This window comes from Salmo salar, chromosome 05 (assembly GCF_965601325.2).
Source record: "Salmo salar chromosome 05, fSalSal1, whole genome shotgun sequence".
Classification (NCBI taxonomy): Eukaryota; Metazoa; Chordata; class Actinopteri; order Salmoniformes; family Salmonidae; genus Salmo; species Salmo salar.
In genome coordinates, this window is record NC_138295.1 from 10,885,001 (window position 1) to 10,902,676 (window position 17,676).

Genomic DNA, 17,676 nt, shown 5'->3' on the forward strand with positions numbered 1-17,676 from the left:
TGAGAGATATTCAATTTTCCTGCTGCTTCCATAGTTTGAGTTGGTATTCTGTAACAATGGCGCTGGGGCAGGCAAAACGTTTAATAAAACAACAAACATGAAACGAGACAGCGTAACAGTGGCGATATAGCATGAACACAGGAACAAAACCGACTGAGGAAGGAACCCAAGGGAGTAACAGATAAAGGGAAGATAATCAGGGAGGTAATAGAGTCCAGGTGAGGATCCTAATGATCTACAGGTGCGCGAAAGGATGAATGCCAGGTGTGCGTAATGATCAATCCCAGGACCGGTGGTTAGTATTCCGGCAACGTCGAACACTGGAGGGGAGGAGCAGGTGTAGACCTGACATTTTCAATGGGGGTCAATGGGGATTGTTTTCCCCTAATGTGGACGTGGTCTAGGGGAATACCTTCTTATGGGCTATTGGTTTCCATGTGTTTGATGCCATTCCGTCCACTCCGTTCCAGTCGTTATTATGAACATTCCTCCCCTCAGCAGCCTCCTGTGACTGGCTGTATAGCAAAGCTAGCTATTGGCAGTCTTTTCTATATCTAGCAGAGCTCTAACTGTGAATAGCGGTAGTCTGTATGTTGCTTGTTGTTGTTGTCTGACATGACAAACAGTCTCTGACTTTACCTCTCTCTGCTCTATACCTCTTCCCTTATTCTCTCTCTCTCCTTTTTTCTCTCTTCCTCCTTCCTCCTCTCTCAACTGAAGTCTGTGGATGTTGATTAGCCCATTTTATAGCCTGGGATTGTTCAAACCGCTGTCCCGACTAATGCTATAGTAGCACAATACGCACTCCTCTCAATCTCCACCCCACCAATATACACACACACACACTTCCTCTTTCCCTCCATCCTTTCCTCCTATCCATCTGCAGAGAGAGAGAGAGAGAGCGAGCGAGGGCGAGAGCGAGAGCGAGAGAGAGAGAATGCTCCGGCCCTGTGACTCTGATTGGGGGATTAATAGCCAGTGAGGGACTTTGTCAACAGCTTTCAGGAAATCCAATTACAGAATAGCAGAAGAACCACGTTTCATACAGTATACCCTTTATTAACCTCATGAAAAATACATGTTTCATACTACCCTTTCTAAACCTCATGAATAATACATGTTTCATACTACCCTTTATTAACCTCATGAATAATACATGTTTCATACTACTCTTTCTAAACCTCATGCATTATACATGTTTCATACTACCCTTTATTAACCTCATGAATAATACATGTTTCATACTACCCTTTATTAACCTGATGCATTATACATGTTTCATACTACCCTTTATTAACCTCATGAATAATACATGTTTCATACTACCCTTTATTAACCTCATGAATAATACATGTTTCATACTACCCTTTCTAAACCTCATGAATAATACATGTTTAATACTACCCTTTATTAACCTCATGAATAATACATGTTTTATACTACCCTTTATTAACCTCATGAATAATACATGTTTCATACTACCTTTTCTAAACCTCATGAATAATACATGTTTAATACTACCCTTTATTAACCTCATCAATAATACATGTTTCATTCTACCCTTTCTAAACCTCAGGGAGAATACAAGTTTAATACACTACCCTTTCTAAACCTCAGGAAGTATACACACACAAAGGAAAAGCTTTCCTCCGGCAACAGTACTGTAACGTTAGCATTAGCTTTTCCCCTGCAACAATACCATAAATTTAGCATTAGCTTTTCCCCTGCAACAATACCGTAAATTTAGCATTAGCTTTCCCCCTGCAACAGTACTGTAACGTTAGCATTAGTTTTTCCCCTGCAACAATACCATACATTTAGCATTAGCTTTCCCCCTGCAACTGTACTGTAACTTTAGCATTCGATTTCTCCCTGCAACAGTACTGTAAGAGTACTGTAATTGTGTGTGCTCGTTTGTGTCGGTGTGTGTATCTGTGTTTCTGTGTCTGTTTGTGTGTTTGTGTGTGTGTGTGTGTGTGTGTCTTTTATCTTCTAACTGGGTGCAGATAGCGGTTAATTGCTTGCCAATTTGGTTTCACTGTGGGGAAACGCCACACAGCCGAGGCAGTCATGCACGCGATGTGTGTGTGTTCAATACCTTGTGTCAATTATGGCCAGATAAATGTATTTATTTTCTCCAGAATTATTATGAAGCAAACCATGCTATCTCACGTCTACCATCAACAAGCAGAGCCACTATCAGTTATTTCCCAATGGAGCCGTTTAGTTTATCACCAGCGTCCCTCTTCAAACATTCCTCCTCTCTTGTTCTCCTCTCCTCTCTTTAGAGAATCAGATCTCTGATTCATTCTGTGGGTGTGACAGAGGTCGTTGTTTAGTTGATCATGGCAACCACCACATAGACAGACCTTTATTTGGGGGGAAAACCATCACATAGCCAGACCTTTATTTGGGGGAAAACCATCACATAGCCAGACCTTTATTTGGGGGAAAACCATCACATAGCCAGACCTTTATTTGGGGGAAACCATCACATAGCCAGACCTTTATTTGGGGGGAAAACCATCACATAGCCAGACCTTTATTTGGGGGAAAACCATCACATAGCCAGACCTTTATTTGGGGGAAACCATCACATAGCCAGACCTTTATTTGGGGGGAAAACCATCACACAGCCAGACCTTTATTTGGGGGAAAACCATCACATAGCCAGACCTTTATTTGGGGGAAAACCATCACATAGCCAGACCTTTATTTGGGGGAAAACCATCACATAGCCAGACCTTTATTTGGGGGAAACCATCACATAGCCAGACCTTTATTTGGGGGAAACCATCACATAGCCAGACCTTTATTTGGGGGAAACCATCACATAGCCAGACCTTTATTTGGGGGGAAAACCATCACATAGCCAGACCTTTATTTGGGGGAAAACCATCATTTTGGGGAAAACTGATTTTTCATCCCTCTTGTTTACACTTCTTTTGACAGGTGTCAGACATGAGCTCTAATAATATAAGGACTGTGGTCAAGTCTGGTCTTAGGATCATATTCACCAGTATTACATTTTTATCTGATTTTAGCCGTACAGCCCACTTTAGCCTTGCACTAGAACCACACTAGGCCCCATTTAAACAGTCTTATAGCACAGATACAGTGTAGAGCACATTTGCTTTGACAGGCAGGTAAGATATCTCCCAGGGAGGGAAGCAGCCAGGGAAGAAAAGATTGAAAGGAGGGCGATTGAGTCCCTACAGTTGATTGGCCACACATATGCATGCATATCACACATATACAGTTCATTGTCCACTCTCTGGATTAAGTGACAGTGTCATCATGGTGGCATGTCCTGCATAGCCAAAAAGAGTGAGAGAAGGAGGGAGGAGGCAGGAGTAGGGAAGAAGGTAGGGAAGGAGGCATACAGAGATAGTTTAGCCAGGCCCCGTGCTGGTGGGATGTGAGGTAACGAGAGGAAGGTAAAAAGAAGGGAAGAAGAGGAGGATGCAGGAAGGAGAGAGGATGAATGTAAGAGACAAGGACAAGGAAAGATAATGAGAGGAGAACAGAGAGAAAAGTAGAAAGGATAACATGAGGCCAAGAGGAGAACAGAGAGAGTATGAGAAAGGATGAGAAGAGTCAGATGAGAGGGATGTAGTGTATATTAGAAGATAGCCTCCTGTCCCGAGCTACAGAGGAGGTATAGGGGCAGTAGAGGATTGTCCTCGGGTACAGAGGAGTTTGGGCAGTGAGGGCCCGGCGGGAGGTAGGGGCAGGAGGGTTGTCCCGGTCGGGAGGTCAGGGGCGGAGGGGCCCAGGCGAGGGTATAGGGGCAGTAGAGGATTGTCCTCAGGTACAGAGGAGGTATAGGGGCAGTAGAGGATTGTCATCAGGTACAGAGGAGGTATAAGGGCAGTAGAGGATTGTCCTCAGCTACAGAGGAGGTATAGGGGCAGTCGAGGATTGTCCTCAGGTACAGAGGAGGTATAGGGGCAGTAGAGGGTTGTAACCAGCTACAAAGGAGGTATAGGGGCAGTAGAGGATTGTCCTCAGGTACAGAGGAGTTATAGGGGGTAGTAGAGGATTGTCCTCAGCTACAAAGGAGGTATAGGGGCAGTAGAGGGTTGTCCTCAGTTACAGAGGAGGTATAGGAGCAGTAGAGGATTGTCCTCAGCTACAGAGGAGGTATAGGGGCAGTAGAGGATTGTCCTCAGGTACAGAGGAGGTATAGGGGCAGTAGAGGATTGTCCTCAGGTACAGAGGAGGTATAGGGGCAGTAGAGGATTGTCCTCAGCTACAAAGGAGGTATAGGGGCAGTAGAGGGTTGTCCTCAGGTACAGAGGAGGTATAGGGGCAGTAGAGGATTGTCCTCAGGTACAGAGGAGGTATAGGGGCAGTAGAGGATTGTCCTCAGGTACAGAGGAGGTATAGGGGCAGTAGAGGATTGTCCTCAGCTACAAAGGAGGTATAGGGTCAGTAGAGGATTGTCCTCAGGTACAGAGGTATAGTGGGTAGTAGAGGATTGTCCTCAGGTACAGAGGAGGTATAGGGGCAGTAGAGGATTGTCCTCAGGTACAGAGGAGGTATAGGGGCAGTAGAGGATTGTCCTCAGGTACAGAGGTATAGTGGGTAGTAGAGGATTGTCCTCAGGTACAGAGGAGGTATAGGGGCAGTAGAGGATTGTCCTCAGGTACAGAGGAGGTATAGGGGCAGTAGAGGATTGTCCTCAGGTACAGAGGAGTTATAGGGGCAGTAGAGGATTGTCCTCAGGTACAGAGGAGGTATAGGGGCAGTAGAGGATTGTCCTCACCTACAAAGGAGGTATAGGGTCAGTAGAGGATTGTCCTCAGCTACAGAGGAGGTATAGGGGCAGTAGAGGATTGTCCTCAGGTACAGAGGTATAGTGGGTAGTAGAGGATTGTCCTCAGGTACAGAGGAGGTATAGGGGCAGTAGAGGATTGTCCTCAGGTACAGAGGAGGTATAGGGGCAGTAGAGGATTGTCCTCAGGTACAGAGGTATAGTGGGTAGTAGAGGATTGTCCTCAGGTACAGAGGAGGTATAGGGGCAGTAGAGGATTGTCCTCAGGTACAGAGGAGGTATAGGGGCAGTAGAGGATTGTCCTCAGGTACAGAGGAGTTATAGGGGCAGTAGAGGATTGTCCTCAGCTACAGAGGAGTTATAGGGGCAGTAGAGGATTGTCCTCAGGTACAGAGGAGTTATAGGGGCAGTAGAGGATTGTCCTCAGGTACAGAGGTATAGTGGGTAGTAGAGGATTGTCACCAGCTACAGAGGGGGTATAGTGGGCCGTAGCCTCTGCTCTGACTGGGCGAGATCCAGATTAACTTGACGATGCGGGGGAGGGTCTTCAGGCCAGACCCCCTACCCACCACTCATCCATCACATCACACACACTCCAGTCAAACACACACTCCAGTCACACACAGGCTGTGATTTTAGTGCAGCGCACCACAGCCTATGCACACACACACACACACACACACACACACACACACACACACACACACACACACACACACACACACACACACACACACACACACACACACACACACACACACACACACACACACACACATGCGCACACGCACATTTGCATGCACACACACATGACCACACACACAAACATGCACACACACACACACACACACACACACACACCACTGGACCATGTCTGCTGAGGATTTAGTCAGTGGAAAACTTCCTCAGGCAACGATCCTTTATAAAATGACTTTTATTCAAGTATGATATGTTGGTCTCTTTTACTGTAGACAAGATGAATAGATGGGGCCGCCCTCCTTTTATCAATAGTAATATTTTATTTATCAATAGTATCTGGATTCCTTTTATCATTGTAAATAACGTGGCATGAAAGCCTAAACAAGTTATTATGATCTTAATTCATCCAGACTGGCAGCATGAAGTCCTCTCATCTCATCTCTTAAAGTGTCATGGCCATCATCTTGGGCAATGGGAGGCGAGGCGTCGGTGAATTTGAGGGGCTGGCATTTGAGTAAATGGTTTGAAGCACTTCACAGCTCTAAATGGCATGAGCCGATTCAATCCCCCCAAGCACTTATGAGCTATCTTCCTGTGTGTGTGTGTGTGTGTGTGTGGTGTGTGTGTGTGTGTGTGTGTGTGTGTGTGTGTGTGTGTGTGTGTGTGTGTGTGTGTGTGTGTGTGTGTGTGTGTGTGTGTGTGTGACAGCATTTTGCTGGCTCTAAAGAGGACATGTCTGATGTAGGCCTGAGAGACCAGAGAGATGGAGCGATGGAGAGGGAGAGAAAGAGACAGGGGAAGGAAGAGAGTTAGAGAGAAGGGAGGGAGGGAGAGAAAAGGGGGGGCGGAATGGAAAGGGACTGTGGAGAAGGAAAGAGAGGTCAGGGAATATAGTCAGGGCAAGAGGGATAGAAAGAGAAGGTGATGGGGGCAAACAGAGACCGAGAGGAGAACGAGAGGAGAACAAGAAGAGAGCGAGAGGAGAACGAGAGGAGAACGAGAGGAGAGCGAGAGGAGAATGAGAGGAGAACGAGAGGAGAGCGAGAGGAGAACAAGAGGAGATGAGAGGAGAGCCAGAGGAGAACGAGAGGAGAGTGAGAGGAGAGCGAGAAGAGAACAAGAGGAGAGCGAGAAGAGAGCGAGAGGAGAGCGAGAAGAGAACGAGAGGAGAGTGAGAAGAGAGCGAGAGGAGAGCGAGAGGAGAACGAGAGGAGAGCGAGAGGAGAACGAGAGGAGAGCGAGAGGAGAACGAGAGGAGAGCGAGAGGAGAATGAGAGGAGAGCGAGAGGAGAGCAAGAGGAGAACGAGAGGAGAACCAGTAAAGAGATATAATCAACAGTGACATTTACATCAGCACACAGAGACCTCCTCCCTTTCCCCACGGCAACAGAAGACTCTATGTACATCCCAAATGGCACCCTATTCCATATACTGTATACTGCACTACTTTTGACCAAGGTCCATAAGACGCTGGTCAGAAAGTAGTGCACTATATATGGAATAGGGTGCCATTTGGGATGAAGAATCTGGTTGACAGACCATGAGAGAACATGGAAACCCAGATACTTGGAGAGCATGGAGAGGGTTCTTTAGGAAACATCAGCCTAGCTAGTGAGTAACCTTACAGGACAGCCTGTTAACTGGGGTTTCAGGCCAGCTTACAGGACAGCCTGTTAACTGGGGTTTCAGGCCAGCTTACAGGACAGCCTGTTAAGTAGGGTTTCAGGACAGCTTACAGGACAGCCTGTTAAGTAGGGTTTCAGGCCAGCTTACAGGACAGCCTGTTAAGTAGGGTTTCAGGCCAGCTTACAGGACAGCCTGTTAAGTAGGGTTTCAGGCCAGCTTACAGGACAGCCTGTTAACTGGGGTTTCAGGCCAGCTTACAGGACAGCCTGTTAAGTAGGGTTTCAGGACAGCTTACAGGACAGCCTGTTAAGTAGGGTTTCAGGACAGCTTACAGGACAGCCTGTTAACTAGGGTTTCAGGGCAGCTTACAGGTCAGCCTGTTAAGTAGGGTTTCAGGCCAGCTTACAGGACAGCCTGTTAACTGGGGTTTCAGGCCAGCTTACAGGACAGCCTGTTAACTAGGGTTTCAGGCCAGCTTACAGGACAGCCTGTTAAGTAGGGTTTCAGGCCAGTTTACAGGACAGCCTGTTAAGTAGGGTTTCAGGCCAGCTTATAGGACAGCCTGTTAAGTAGGGTTTCAGGACAGCTTACAGGACAGCCTGTTAAGTAGGGTTTCAGGACAGCTTACAGGACAGCCTGTTAACTAGGGTTTCAGGGCAGCTTACAGGTCAGCCTGTTAAATAGGGTTTCAGGCCAGCTTACAGGACAGCCTGTTAACTGGGGTTTCAGGCCAGCTTACAGGACAGCCTGTTAACTAGGGTTTCAGGCCAGCTTACAGGACAGCCTGTTAAGTAGGGTTTCAGGCCAGCTTACAGGACAGCCTGTTAACTAGGTTTTCAGGCCAGCTTACAGGACAGCCTGTTAAGTAGGGTTTCAGGCCAGTTTACAGGACAGCCTGTTAAGTAGGGTTTCAGGCCAGCTTACAGGACAGCCTGTTAAGTAGGGTTTCAGGACAGCTTACAGGACAGCCTGTTAAGTAGGGTTTCAGGCCAGCTTACAGGACAGCCTGTTAAGTAGGGTTTCAGGCCAGCTTACAGGACAGCCTGTTAACTAGGGTTTCAGGCCAGCCTTCTCTGGTGATGTATCTGAAACACACACACACATATCCTTGTAGCCCTGTTGAGTGGCCTGATTAAAGGAAATGAGGGCAACACATGCTGGAGGGCTGGGATACCTAGTCAGTTTCACAACTGAATGCATTCAACCGAGATGTCTTCCACATTTAACCCAATCTCTGTAAATCATAGAGGTGTGGAGACTGCCTTATTCGACATCAACGTCATCGGTGCCCGGGGAGCAGTTGTTGTTGTTGTGTGTGTGTGTGTGGGGGGGGGGTTGCGTGCGTGGGACAAGCAAAGGAGGAAGCGAGGGCAAATTGGGCAAGAGTGTTTGTGTGTGCCAGTGTCCTCTAATTGTGTGTGTAGCTTGTGAAGTAAATATGCAATATTGAAAATCAATGTGACACAAGGAATCTCTGAATTATCCAAACTGATAACGCATGCCTCCGTGGACATGCACAAACACACACCTGGTTTGTTTCCACCTACCACATTTATTTCAGTTTCACCTAATTACGAGAGGGATGAGACACAAAGCATGAAGCACAGCGTTAATCCATTAAGCATTTATCCCTGACTAGCCGGCTAGGCCTCTCTCTCTCATGGATGAATGGTGAAGTCATCTTTGGGTCCAATCTATGCTCCATAAAGCTCTAGAGAGATAACAGGGATATTATTACGGCTAGTTAAAAAGAGAGTGAGAAAGAGAGGGAGAAAGCAATAGCTAGGGAATAAGAGAGTGAGAAAGAGAGGGAGAAAGAGATAGCTAGGGAAAGAGACAGGGAGAAAGAGAGAGGTCTCTCTCTGTCTCAATTAAATTTAATTTAAGAGTGTTATTGGCATGGGAAACATATGTTTACATTGCTAAAGCAAATGAAATAGACAATACAAAAATTAACAGTAAACATAACACTCACAAAAGTTACAAAATAATAAAGATATGTCATATTATGTGAAAATGGTTAAAGTACAAAAGGGAAAATAAATAAACATAAAAATGGTTTGTATTTACAATGGTGTTTGTTCTTCACTGCTTGCCATTTACTTGTGGCAACAGGTCACACATCTTGCTGCTGTGGTGGCACACTGTGGTATTTCACCCAGTAGATATGGGAGTTTATCAAAATTGGGTTTATTTTTCAAATTCTTAGTGGGTCTGTGTAATCTGAGGGAAATATGTGTCTCTAATATAGTCCTACATTTGGCAGGAGGTTAGGAAGTGCAGCTCAGTTTGTTGGCAGTGTGCACATAGCCTGTCTTCTCTTGAGAGCCAGGCCTGCCTATAGCAAGGCTATACTCACTGAGTCTGTACATAGTCAAAGCTTTCCTTAAATTTGTGTCAGTCACAGTGGTCAGGTATTCTGCTGCCACTGTGTCTCTCTGTTTAGCTTTTTGTTGTTGTTGATTCTTTCCAATGTGTCAAGTAATTATCTTTTTGTTTTCTCATGATTTGGTTGGGAGTCCTCTCTCTCTCTCTCTCATTGTGACTAGAGATAAATGTCCATGGGGAGATGTGGGTTGTTGTTTTTCGTGCTCCTGAGTACCGCAGTGGTCTAAGACACTGTATCTCTGTGCACGAGCCATCACTGTAGCACCTGGTTTGAATCCAGGTTGCATCACATCTGGCTGTGATTGGGAGTCCCATAGGGCAGCGCACAAATGGCCCAGCGTCGTCCGGGTTTGGCCGGGGTAGACCGTCATTGTAAATGAGAATTTGTTCTTAACTGACTTGCCTAGTTGAATAAAGGTTAAACAAATCAGAATTTATAGCCACCCGTTACCTTGATGACAGCTTTGCACAGTCTTGGCATTCTCTCAACCAGCTTCACCTGGAATGTTTTTCCAACAGTCTTGAAGGAGTTCACACATATGCTGAGCACTTGTTGGCTACTTTACCTTGACTCTGCGGTCCAACTTATCCCAAACCATCATAATGTTGTGGTAGCCATGCTGGTTAAGTGTGACTTGAAATCTAAATAAATGAAGCAGTGTCACCAGCAAAGCACCTCCACACATCACACCTCCTCCTCCACCCTTCACGGTGGGAACCACACATGCGGAGATCATCCGTTCACCTACTCTGCGTCTCACAAAGACACGGCGGTTGGAACCAAAAATCTAAAATTTGGACTCATCAGACCAAATGACAGATTTCCACCAGTCTAATATCCATTGCTCATGTTTCTTGGCCCAAGCAAGTCTCTTCTTATTATTGCTGTCCTTTAGTAGTGGTTTCTTTGCAGCAATTCAACCATGAAGTCCTGATTCACTCAGTCTCCTCTGAACAGTTGATGTTGAGATGTGTCTGTTACTTGAACTTTGTGAAGCATTTATTTGGGCTGCAATTTCTGAGGCTGGTAACTCTAATGAACTTATCTTCTGCAGCAGAGGAAACTCTGGGTCTTTTTTTTCTTGGTACGGTCCTCGTGAGAGCCAGTTTCATCATAGCGCTTGATGGTTTTTGCGACTGCACTTGAAGAAACGTAGAAAGAAAAACCCTTGAATGAGTAGGTGTGTCCAAACCTTTGACAGGTACTGTATTTAGCAGATGTTATCATGTTCCTAGCTCCAGCAGTGCAGTAATACCTAACTAAATGCTTGTGTTCCTAGCTCCAGCAGTGCAGTAATACCTAACTAAATGCTTGTGTTTCTAGCTCCAACAGTGCAGTAATACCTAACTAAATGCTTGTGTTCCTAGCTCCAACAGTGCAGTAATACCTAACAATACAAACCAATACACGCAAATCCCAAAAATAAAAATATAGGAATTTATATGTATTAGAACGAGCAATGTCAAAGTCTGGAATATAAATATATATGTATAGGATGGTGTGTATAGACAGTATGGACAGTATATGAATGGAAAAGGTGTGTACAGCAGAAGTTATACAGTCATTTTTCCTATTTTGTTGCCTTACAACCTGGAATTAAAATAGATTTTTGTAATTTGATTTACACAACATGCCTACAACTAAAGATGCAAAATAGTTTTATTGTGAAACAAACAAGAAATAAGACAAAAAAACTGGAAACTTGAGCGTGCATAACTCTATAAACATGGCACATCTAGCCATTGGGATTTTTGCGCCTTTGGCAGGGCAAAACTGCTCCAGCTCCTTCAAGTTGGATGGGTTCCGCTGGTGTACAGGAATCTTTAAGTCAAACCACAGATTCTCAATTGGATTGAGGTCTGGGCTTTGACTAGGCCATTCCAAGACATTTAAATGTTTCCCCTTAAACCACTCGAGTGTTGCTTTAGCAGTATGCTTAGGGTCATTGTCCTGCTAGAAGGTGAACCTCAATCCCAGTCTCAGATCTCTGGAAGACTGAAACAGGTTTCCCTCAATAATTTCCCTGTATTTAGCACCATCCATTATTCCTTCAATTCTGACCAGTTTCCCAGTCCCTGCTGATGAAAAACATCCCTACAGCATGATGCTGATTCACTGTGGGGATGGTATTCTCGGGGTGATGAGAGGTGTTGGGTTTGCGCCAGACATAGCATTTTACTTGATGGCCAAAAAGCTTAATTTTAGTCTCATCTGACCAGAGTACCTTCCTCCATATGTTTGAGGAGTCTCCCACATGCCTTTTGGCGAACACCAAGCATGTTTGCTTATTTTTTTCTGGGCACTCTTCCGTAAAGCTCAGCTCCGTGGAGTGTACGGCTTAAAGTGGTCCTATGGACAGATACTCCAATTTCCGCTGTGGAGCTTTGCAGCTCCTTCAGGGTCATCTTTGGTATCTTTGTTGCCTCTCTGATTAATGCCCTCCTTGCCTGGTTCATGAGTTTTGGTGGGCGGCACTCTCTTGGCAGGGTTGTTGTGGTGCCCTATTCTTTCATTTTTTTAAATAATGATTTTATCGTGCTCCGTCGGATGTTCAAAGTTTCAGATATTTTTTTATAACCCAACCCTGATCTGTACTTCTCCACAACTTTGTCCCTGACCTGTTTAGAGAGCTCCTTGGTCTTCATGGTGCTGCTTTATTGGTGGTGCCCCTTGCTTAGTGGTGTTGCAGACATTGGGGCCTTTCAGAACAGGTGTAAATATACTGAGATCATGTGACAGATCATGTGACACTAAGATTGCACACAGGTGGACTTCATTTAACAAATTGTGTGACTTCTGAAGGTAATTGGTTGCACCAGATGTTATTTAGGGGCTTCATAGCAAAGGGGGTGAATATATATGCATGCACCACTTTTCTGTTTTTTACTTTTAATTAGTTATTTTATTTTTTATGAAAAATAATTTCATTTCACCATTTTGGACTATTTTGTGTATGTCCATTACATGACATTCAAATAAAAAATGTATTTAAATGACAGGTTGTAATGCAACAAAATAGGAAAAACACCAAGGGGGTGAATACTTTTGCAAGGAAATGTATAGGATGAGCCCTGACTAGAAAAACTGTATATACACATACGAAGTGGGTAAAACGGTATGTAAACATTATTAAAGTGACCCGTGTTCAATGAGTATGTCTATAGGGCAGCAGTCTCTAAGGTGCAGGGTTGAGAACCAGGTGGTAGCCGGCTAGTAACAGTGACTAAGTTCAGGGCAGGGTACTGGCCAGCTAGTGATGACTATTAACAGTCTGATGGCCTGGAGATTCAAGCTGTTTTTCAGTCACTCAGTCCAAGCTGTACAGTCTCCGCCTTCTAGATGGTAGCGGGGTGACTAGTCCGTGGCTCGGGTGGCTGAGGTCCTTGATGATCTTCTAGATGGTAGAGGGGTGAACAGGCCGTGGCTCGGGTGGCTGAGGTCCTTGATGATCTTCTAGATGGTAGCAGGGTGAACAGGCCGTGGCTCGGGTGGCTGAGGTCCTTGATGATCTTCTAGATGGTAGCAGGGTGAACAGGCTGTGGCTTGGGTGGCTGAGGTCCTTGATGATCTTCTAGATGGTAGCAGGGTGAACAGGCCGTCGCTTGGGTGGCTGAGGTCCTTGATGATCTTCTAGATGGTAGCAGGGTGAACAGGCCGTGGCTCGGGTGGCTGAGGTCCTTGATGATCTTCTAGATGGTAGCGGGGTGAACAGGCCGTGGCTCGGGTGGCTGAGGTCCTTGATGATCTTCTAGATGGTAGCAGGGTGAACAGGCCGTGGCTCGGGTGGCTGAGGTCCTTGATGATCTTCTAGATGGTAGCAGGGTGACTAAAAAAATTCTCCAATATCTGAACGGGGGGCCCAGCCCCCCACAGGACCATCCCCCAGCCATCCTCACGTACTTTGTGCCCCTCCTCAGATTTTTGGGGTGTATGACGCCCCTGTGTGTGTCACGACTTCCGCCGAAGTCGGTCCCTCTCCTTGTTTGGGCGGCGTTCGGCGGTCGACGTCACCGGCCTTCTAGCCATCGCCAATCCACTTTTCATTTTCCATTGGTTTTGTCTTGTCTTCCCTCACACCTGGTTTCAATTCCATCAATTACATGTTGTGTATTTAACCCTCTGTTCCCCCCCCATGTCCTTGTCCGGAATTGTTGATTGTAAGAGTTTGTGCACGTTATGTCTGGCGTGCGAAGGGTTTTGTACCATTGTATTTATTTATTGTGTTTGTTCACAGTGATTTTTATTATTAAACTGCACCGTTGTAACACAGTCTTTGCTCTCCTGCGCCTGACTTCTCTGTCACCAGTACACACGCATTACAGTGTGAGACGTTACGTCAGGCACTGTTCATTCTACTACCCCCAATGGTCAACATGACATTAAAACAGCAGACGTGATTGGATGTATCATTTACGTTTTAGTCATTTAGCAGACGCTCTTATCCAGAGCGACTTACAGTAGTGAATGAATACATTTCATGCATTTTTTTTGTACTGGCCCCCCGTGGGAATCGAACCCACAACCCTGGCGTTGCACACACCATGCTCTACCAACTGAGCCACAGGGAAGACCTATCATTCCAGAGGCTTGGAGACGTTAGGAACACTTGATTAGCTAATCAGAAGGTATGATTTGTCAATCAGAACACTTGGAAAGCCAATCTCTTTCAAGTGTGATTAACAGTGGTAGAGTTGTGTATATCAGACACAACACACCCTTAACAGCATTGGAAGAAATGGGATGTTTCTGGTTGTCAGGGATACAGTATTTGAAGTGGAAGTGACGACTCAGCTCAGGTGTCTTTCTATGCCTGCTACGTTAGGTTAGCCTGCTGCATGTTGCTTCACCAAACCTTCATCAAATACTATTTGAAATTATTTCAAATACTTGATCTGGGTTTGATTGAGCTTGCCTGATGCAGTGGAAACAATAGAATAGTCAATGAGCCCTATGAGCCCTATGAGCCCTGGTCAAAAGGATAGCCATTTGCAACATTGCCTGGGTCTTTATTGCTGCCCAATTCTGAGATCTCACCAGAGTACATGACAGATCTACAAATAAATGCAAGTGTTTTCCCCAGCTGTATAAATGTCATCCAATGCAGATAGGCTCCCTGATAAAGAGTAATGCTGGTATTACTGCAAGATCTCATTCCACAAATTGGCTGTTATAGATTTTTCTGCAGTGTAGCTACCAAGAAAGTTTGAATTTTCAAACACTTGACATATGTGTGGGTGTGTGTCTGATCTTGTTTTCTCTCTCAAGCATCCTAACGCTTCCCTCCCTCTCTCCCTCTCTCTCCAGTCTGCTCTCAGTTCTCCCGAGGGGTCTATGCCATCTTCGGCTTCTACGATAAAAAGTCTATGAACACCCTGACTTCATTCTGTGGGGCGCTGCACACCTCCTTCGTCACGCCCAGTTACCCCACCGACAACGAAGTGCAGTTTGTCATCCAGATGAGACCTGCACTGCGTGGGGCCGTCCTCAGCCTGCTGTCACACTACAAGTGGCAGAAGTTCGTTTACCTCTACGACACTGACAGAGGTAGGTGCCATGCCATCCCAGGCCGTGATATAGTTCAGAGTGTGAGGTTAACACACAGATAGAGCCATGCCATCCCAGGCCGTGATATAGTTCAGAGTGTGAGGTAAACACACAGATAGAGCCATGCCATCCCAGGCCGTGATATAGTTCAGAGTGTGAGGTAAACACACAGATAGAGCCATGCCATCCCAGGCCGTGATATAGTTCAGGGTATCAGGTAAACACACAGACAGAGCTAAGTGCTTTTGAAGTACTTTTTGAGTTCATCAACATTGATAATATTCATGGAAAAATGACAATGTAGATATTGTTATGTAATATAACATACAACACAGACAGCGGTAGGTAAGGTTTAACAGGTTGGTTCTACCGTAGACCTTGACTTGGTTTAGTTGAGGGATTTTAAGTATTGACTCTTAGGGGTGCACTTGAAACAGTTGACAGCATCAACATTGATAATATCCATAGCCAAAATGACAAACTATGCATGACCTAAACCCCAGGTGCAGTGTGCTGGAACCTAACCCTATAGTTGAAACAAGGAAGTGGGTGACATTCTATAAGCACTGTGTAATGTAATCTACAGGCCATTCACAACCTCCATCTGCTTTTAAACTAGAAGAAATGTATTTCATTGTAACTATGCTGTGGGTGCAGTATGTCATTGTAACTAAGGTTTGAGTGCAGTATGTCATTGTAACTAAGCTGTGGGTGCAGTATGTCATTGTAACTAAGCTGTGGGTGCAGTATGTCATTGTAACTAAGCTGTGGGTGCAGTATGTCATTGTAACTAAGCTTTGGGGGCAGTATGTCATTGTAACTAAGCTGTGGGTGCAGTATGTCATTGTAACTAAGCTTTGGGGGCAGTATGTCATTGTAACTAAGCTGTGGGTGCAGTATGTCATTGTAACTAAGCTGTGGGTGCAGTATGTCAATGTAACTAAGCTTTGGGGGCAGTATGTCATTGTAACTAAGCTGTGGGTGCAGTATGTCATTGTAACTAAGCTTTGGGGGCAGTATGTCATTGTAACTAAGCTTTGGGGGCAGTATGTCATTGTAACTAAGCTGTGGGTGCAGTATGTCATTGTAACTAAGCTGTGGGTGCAGTATGTCATTGTAACTAAGCTTTGGGTGCAGTATGTCATTGTAACTAAGCTGTGGGTGCAGTATGTCATTGTAACTAAGCTTTGGGGGCAGTATGTCATTGTAACTAAGCTGTGGGTGCAGTATGTCATTGTAACTAAGCTTTGGGGGCAGTATGTCATTGTAACTAAGCTTTGGGGGCAGTATGTCATTGTAACTAAGCTTTGGGGGCAGTATGTCATTGTAACTAAGCTTTGGGGGCAGTATGTCATTGTAACTAAGCTTTGGGGGCAGTATGTCATTGTAACTAAGCTTTGGGGGCAGTATGTCATTGTAACTAAGCTTTGGGGGCAGTATGTCATTGTAACTAAGCTTTGGGGGCAGTATCTCACAGCCTTAATGTGTTGATTAATCTCTGTTTAATCACAGTGTTGGTTTTTGTTTGTTTCTCATCTTAAATTAGGTGTGCTGCTACAGCTGTAGCTGCAGCCCGGCATATATTTCAGCATGGAAATTACAGTCTATGCCTTTAGGGGATATTTATTTGTATTAATTAAGAGTTATTAAGAGTTCTTTAGATGTTGGGCGTGTGTGTGTGTGTGTGTGTGTGTGTGTGTGTGTGTGTGTGTGTGTGTGTGTGTGTGTGTGTGTGTGTGTGTGTGTGTGTGTGTGTGTGTGTGTGTGTGTGTGTGTCTGTGTGTGTGTGTGTGTGTGTGCTTGTCTTTGCATGTGCCTGTGTGTGTTGTGACTACGGTGACAATATACCGACATGTAGCCAGCGTTTGGTGTAGTGATGTGGGGTGTAGTTTGTCATTCTTGTTATGTAATATTATAGTGAGGAAGTAGTCACTTCTTGCACTGTGTATTCCCTCCTTTAGACAGTAGCAGGATGTGTATTCCCTCCTTTAGACAGTAGCAGGATGTGTATTCCCTCCTTTAGACAGTAGCAGGATGGGTATTCCCTCCTCTAGACAGTACTAGGATCTGTACTTTCCCATTCTTCTCGTTTACTCTTTAACTTGTGGTTAGCACCTTGGTTAGACTTTGACAGACACACACACCCACATACCACAACCCACACGTCCTTCAACACATGTACAAACAGACAGGCTCGGTTTCTCCATCCTCTCTCTCTCTCCAATCTCCCCCTCTGTCAGGTTAGTCTGCCCCTAGACCAGAGAGAAAAAACACCGTACCCAGGAAGATTTGATTTACTGGCCTTTACCTGTGTAAGGACAACTGGCACACATCCACTTACATAGCCCCTTGCCAAACACACCCAAACACACATACACGGAGACACGCCCCTATACAGCTGAATGTGTAAGGCGATCCCCTATTAGGGTGAGGATATTGTCCCCCAGAGAGGATTAAAGGGCTTAATTGATGCTCTCCATCCAGGAATCAGTCACACTCAGTTATGGCTCATCAGGTAGGCTGTGGTCTCATGGATGGGTGTGTGTTTGTGCTAGTCTGTCAAGCGCTATACCCTCTCTCTCTGTGTGTGTGTCAAGCAGCATCTCTATGCCCTCCTTACACACAGGTTATCAGAAGAAGC

General features: G+C 45.3%; 1 protein-coding gene across 2 annotated transcripts in view; it reads left to right on the top strand.

The window, feature by feature from the left end:
* The window catches only part of LOC106604216 (glutamate receptor 3), a 334,651-nt gene that overhangs the window by 70,261 nt on the left and 246,714 nt on the right, over positions 1-17,676 (top strand). For both annotated transcript variants that reach the window (XM_045717884.2, XM_045717883.2), the window contains exon 3: positions 14,796-15,035. In XM_045717884.2, coding sequence (XP_045573840.1) covers positions 14,796-15,035 — 240 coding nt within the window. The remainder of the gene's footprint in view (positions 1-14,795; positions 15,036-17,676) is intronic.